Source organism: Rhagoletis zephyria, unplaced genomic scaffold (genome assembly GCF_001687245.7).
Source record: "Rhagoletis zephyria isolate East Lansing unplaced genomic scaffold, Rhagoletis_zephyria_1.1 Rzeph_scaffold_29356, whole genome shotgun sequence".
Classification (NCBI taxonomy): Eukaryota; Metazoa; Arthropoda; class Insecta; order Diptera; family Tephritidae; genus Rhagoletis; species Rhagoletis zephyria.
In genome coordinates, this window is record NW_016186413.1 from 1 (window position 1) to 4,638 (window position 4,638).

The 4,638-nt window shown below is 36.6% G+C and overlaps 1 protein-coding gene across 1 annotated transcript; it reads right to left on the bottom strand.

Annotated features, from left to right (window-relative positions):
- Window positions 1–3,384: 3,384 nt before the first annotated feature.
- Window positions 3,385–3,961, bottom strand: LOC108382900 (uncharacterized). Its single transcript, XM_017639267.1, has 2 exons — window positions 3,747–3,961; window positions 3,385–3,683 (listed from the first exon to the last, which is right to left on the bottom strand). The coding sequence occupies exons 1-2, from the start codon at window positions 3,907–3,909 to the stop codon at window positions 3,391–3,393; spliced, it is 456 nt and encodes a 151-aa protein (XP_017494756.1). The 5' UTR covers window positions 3,910–3,961; the 3' UTR covers window positions 3,385–3,390.
- Between the last annotated feature and the right edge of the window lie 677 nt (window positions 3,962–4,638).

A 4,638-nucleotide genomic window follows, 5' to 3' on the forward strand; every position in this document is an offset into this window, starting at 1 on the left:
GCGTATAATTTGTTAGTGTAATTTTTTACTTATATACGGCCAACACCACTCAAACTTTGGACAAAATCTATTGTCGCCTTTCCAAACTTCAATCGCTATTTCCAAAAATTCGTCAAATTTACCATAAATATGGCATCAATCTATCCGTGTATATGTATGTATGTTCTTTCAAATTTTCACTCAACTCTTTGGCTCCAAATAGAAAAGGAGTATAAACCATAAATATGGTTGTTGCACCAAACCACGCCAGCCATTTAGGCGCCACACCAGCAACCAGGCATTCCGCTGCCACCAAATAATCGTGCATACCAATAACAATAATAAAGCAGCCACAAGTATAAATTGCAACATCGCATACAGATTGGCGATTGAGTAACGCGAATAATCGAAGTTTGTTTTGATTTCGTCCAGCTAATTAATTGCACTTTGTAGGCAAACAATGCTGCCACACTCAATTGTCTTTTGGCCGTTTATGGAGACGCTAACAACAAATGTGCGCACGTGTTTATATTTTTATGACAATCTAACGCCCACCGGAATTGCTGGTGAAACTGTTTTTAACACCACCACGTCCATCAACAACACTGAATTGATGAATTTGTTTAATATCGATGCACTCTTAGTTGTTGCCTCAGTGAAGACAGCGGCCTAACTGAAAAAGCACATAATTTCCTAACAGCTTTTATACAAACATTTCCTCACTTGTGCCTGCGTTCCCAGCAGCGAATAGTCAAACCTTTTAGAAAATTTAAATTAGCATTCAATATGGTACTATATAAAAGTTATCTTGCGGCAATTTTCCACATAAGGTCCACGAATGCCACATTTGGGCCTCAACTAAATAATGTCTATAGTTAGTATTTATGTATAGGTGAAAAGATTTTGCTCCATCTCTTCTCAAAGTTTTTCAGCGAGGTTTAAAGTTTCCTCTTTTTGGGAAAAAATATGTATATATGTATGTATATTTACTCTTCCCTTTTAATTCACAATATTTTAATCTGCGGTAACCCATAGCGAAATTTCCTGCTCGATCATTCTAGGAAAAAATTTAAATACTTTTCCGGACGAATTTCTCAGTGGAAATGTTTTTTAGATATAAAATTACCACATAAATCAATTTTTCGCCAGATTTTACTTATGTCATACATATTTTTTACAACAACATCAAAAAAATGGTTCAGCGTTTCTTCAGTGGAAATTATGTATTTGAATTTGTATTTGATTAAACGTTGTCAATCATTTTCATCTCTGGATATCAACGAAGCCCATACCCGGAGTATTAGACTTTCAAGAAGTATCAGTGAATGGGTGTGCAGAAATGAGAATCCGCATCAACTTTTCCCTATAAAAGTGGTAAAAATTTAAATTTATAAAAATTATATTCGTACTAGGCCCCGTACAAACAATTTCTTTATAATTCTTTAAACTTTTTGAAATAAATGCATTCCTAAAACTTTTTTTTTTTTAATATTGATCTTAGTACTACTAAACATTATATTTGTTTTGTTTTACAATTATCATCTATTTCGCTTAAGTTTTACATAAGACGCAGTAACTAAGATTCATTGTAGACTACACTGTGAAAAGCGTCAGCATACTTGCTAGCTCGATTTAGGAAATTATGGAAATTTTTTTAATTCATTTCGACCTAACCTATTGGCCTAACCCAAGGTAGTATCAGTAGATCAGCTAATTTTATTATTTTTTTTATTTTCACAAATTATTTCGTCTCTAAATTGCCAAATATTGTTTATTATTTTTCACAAAAAATCACAAATGCCCAAATTTGTTTGCAAGTGAAGCATTTTTCATGAAGAGAAACTAATGAAATTCATTTTTTATTTTTTTTTTACGTTAGCTTAACTCACAAATGCTAATTACACTGTAGGTATGCTAAAATGACACAAAAAACACCGAAACCTTAATTTTGGGTCGTAGATTACGGCCCTGTATACCGTTCTTCTATATCAGGTCATTTTCGCAAGATATTTTCATTTTAAGTTTCCATTGCGTCTCACCGAAAATGTAAAAAACAAACCTATTAATGTGAAAATCAAAACATGCCTGAGGTATCGTTTTGTCGGAAATTTGCTTAAACGGTAACCTTGCGCTATGTTTTTCAAACATCCTGACAGTTTTGAATTCCTTTTTGTTTTAACTACATAATAGGCCACAATAAATAATAATATATGTACATATGTATGTATGTATGTGGATAACAATCATGTCATGCTGTCCCTAGCATACTAGCATGAGTGGAAATCCCTACCTCTTTCAAAATGAAATGCTTATACTCCTGTAACTATGCTTGTCAACATATAAAAATTATAACTTTTTGGGTAAATGTTGCCCATCAAGTAGAAATAAATGCGGTAACTGTGGCTTCTAATGTTTGCGTGACAAAAGCTATCGAGTTTGGAATGTAGGAGGCTAGATTCATATATAAATACATGCATACATAAAATGTAGTGAGGTAGGGTGATAGGTACGGTGACCACCCGGCCTGTATTGTACGGCTCTGTCCTCTTTTTCAACCCATTACCCTGACAATTTATTTATTTTATATGGGATGCCAAATGTTCTGCATTTCTTTGAATGCCCTGTGTTTGTCCCGTTTTCGGTGTACGGTATTTCGACGCCTTAACAGCTCTTTAAAATTTCGTGTATATGAACGAGTTTTAAGTGATGTTGGTATATGTATAATAGTAATTTACCCCATAAACAGTTACTATTTGCTTGTGATTCGAATCGAAGACTACATACAGTAACCAAAATACAAATTAGGACTAGACAATTAAGCAAGGTTTTTAGCTATTGTTTTTTTTGTAATGTTTATTATCGGAGGCCGCTGTGGTTAAGTGATTAGCAGTGCGCGCTACCGTTTCGCATAAAAATGTAATCGCCGTTCTCGGAGTCGGCGTAAAACTATAGGTCCCTCCCATTTTTGTGACAACATCAAGGCGCACTCCACAAATCGGAGGAGAAGCTCGGCCAAACCCGAAAATATGTGTGAGCGCCTATCTATTATTATTATTATTATTGGAATCTTTCGGAAAATTTAACAAAAAAATCAAAAGAATCCAGGATTCACGTCCAGGAAGTCCTGGGATCAAAAGAACATAGATAACATTCTTCTACCACAATACTTTTCACCGGAATTTTATAACATCGACAAAAAGTAATTGTTATTTTCGGTCCCTGACTTTTTGTCCCATATTAGGCTCCCATAAATATGGTCACCGTAGTGATAAAATAAAAAATTACCTTATTTATAGGCAACGAATAAATTCACTTAATTTTGTATACATATGTACCTACATATGTATATATATTTACATATATATCTATTAATGTATGTATGTATATATGTATATAGTTCTCCAATTTAAATTACACAACAAAACGTAAACCGTTAAAGGCTGGTCGTTCCGTTACACGTTCGCTGACTACCTTTTCACCGTGTATTGTCATATCGGTGCGAATTTTCGGTGCGCAGATAAAATTTAATTCCCTCAGACTGTCACCTAAATCTGCAGGCAGCCAACCGTAGATTTCCCCGGATAGATGAGGTAATATACCCCTGCCACGCCTGCTGCCACGTTGCGCCACCAATTCCACATACTTTTCATAGTCCAAAGTGTTTTGATCATGTCGAGCATAAAATTTTGTCGCAAGCGGTTCAACTAAAACAAACAAACAAATTTTAGAAAAAAAGTGAATTCGTTGTGCTATCTTATACCTCTTACCTCTACCGCACGGCACAAATGTGTAATGTCCACAAAAATGACGATTTTGATTTTCTATAAGTTCCTTTTCGAAATTGTAGGGCAATTCCGCGCGCACCGCCCCCTCTTCTTCTCCGTCGTCGGCTTTTTTGGTAACACTCGGCGGGGTAATGCGGACACTCATGCTGGCGTGCGTCGTGGCTGCCGCTGAAACCAATTCGTTGTGTCTTCGAAGGCGTTCGCCAGCACACTGACTGCCGCAGTTTAATTTCCACTTCCGTTGTGTGCAGTGGCGTTTCCTATGCAGTTCGTTTTTTGTTTTCCCACTAAACTTTTCGCGTGCCACCACAAAACACCGCGAAACACATTAGGGGTATTCACGATTCGGTGCATACTGACTAGCACGGTCATGTGTTCAAACAACAACAAAGTTAGCCAATCATGCTATTTATGCTATCTATGCACCATGCTAGAGAGTATGCACCGGATCATGAATACCGCTATTGAGTTATGCCAGTAAAGCGGTAAATCACATTTCCATGCACGAAAGAATTGTGTATCAAATGTTATTTTCGGCTTACATACACCTACATACATACCCAGTAGAACTTGGGAGCATCGTACGATTGTTCGGTGAGTACTCCCTTGGGAGTATACGAATACTCCCCATTGCTCCCTATGCTTCTGTGTATTAACATGTAATTTTGTATACTCCCTTTAACATTGGATGTCCTAGGAGCGGGAGTAATCCCTTTTACCTCCNTGTACCCAGTAGAACTTGGGAGCATCGTACGATTGTTCGGTGAGTACTCCCTTGGGAGTATACGAATACTCCCCATTGCTCCCTATGCTTCTGTGTATTAACATGTAATTTTGTATACTCCCTTTAACATTGGATGTCCTAGGAGCGGGA

What these genes read in the sequence shown, in the direction of transcription:
- LOC108382900 (XM_017639267.1), bottom strand. Translation starts at nt 3,909, where the DNA reads ATGAGTGTCCGCATTACCCCGCCGAGTGTTACCAAAAAAGCCGACGAC. An exon ending in ATTTGTGCCGTGCGGTAGAG is followed by an intron (nt 3,684 to 3,746) that starts GTAAGAGGTATA and finishes TGTTTGTTTTAG; the next exon opens with TTGAACCGCTTGCGACAAAA.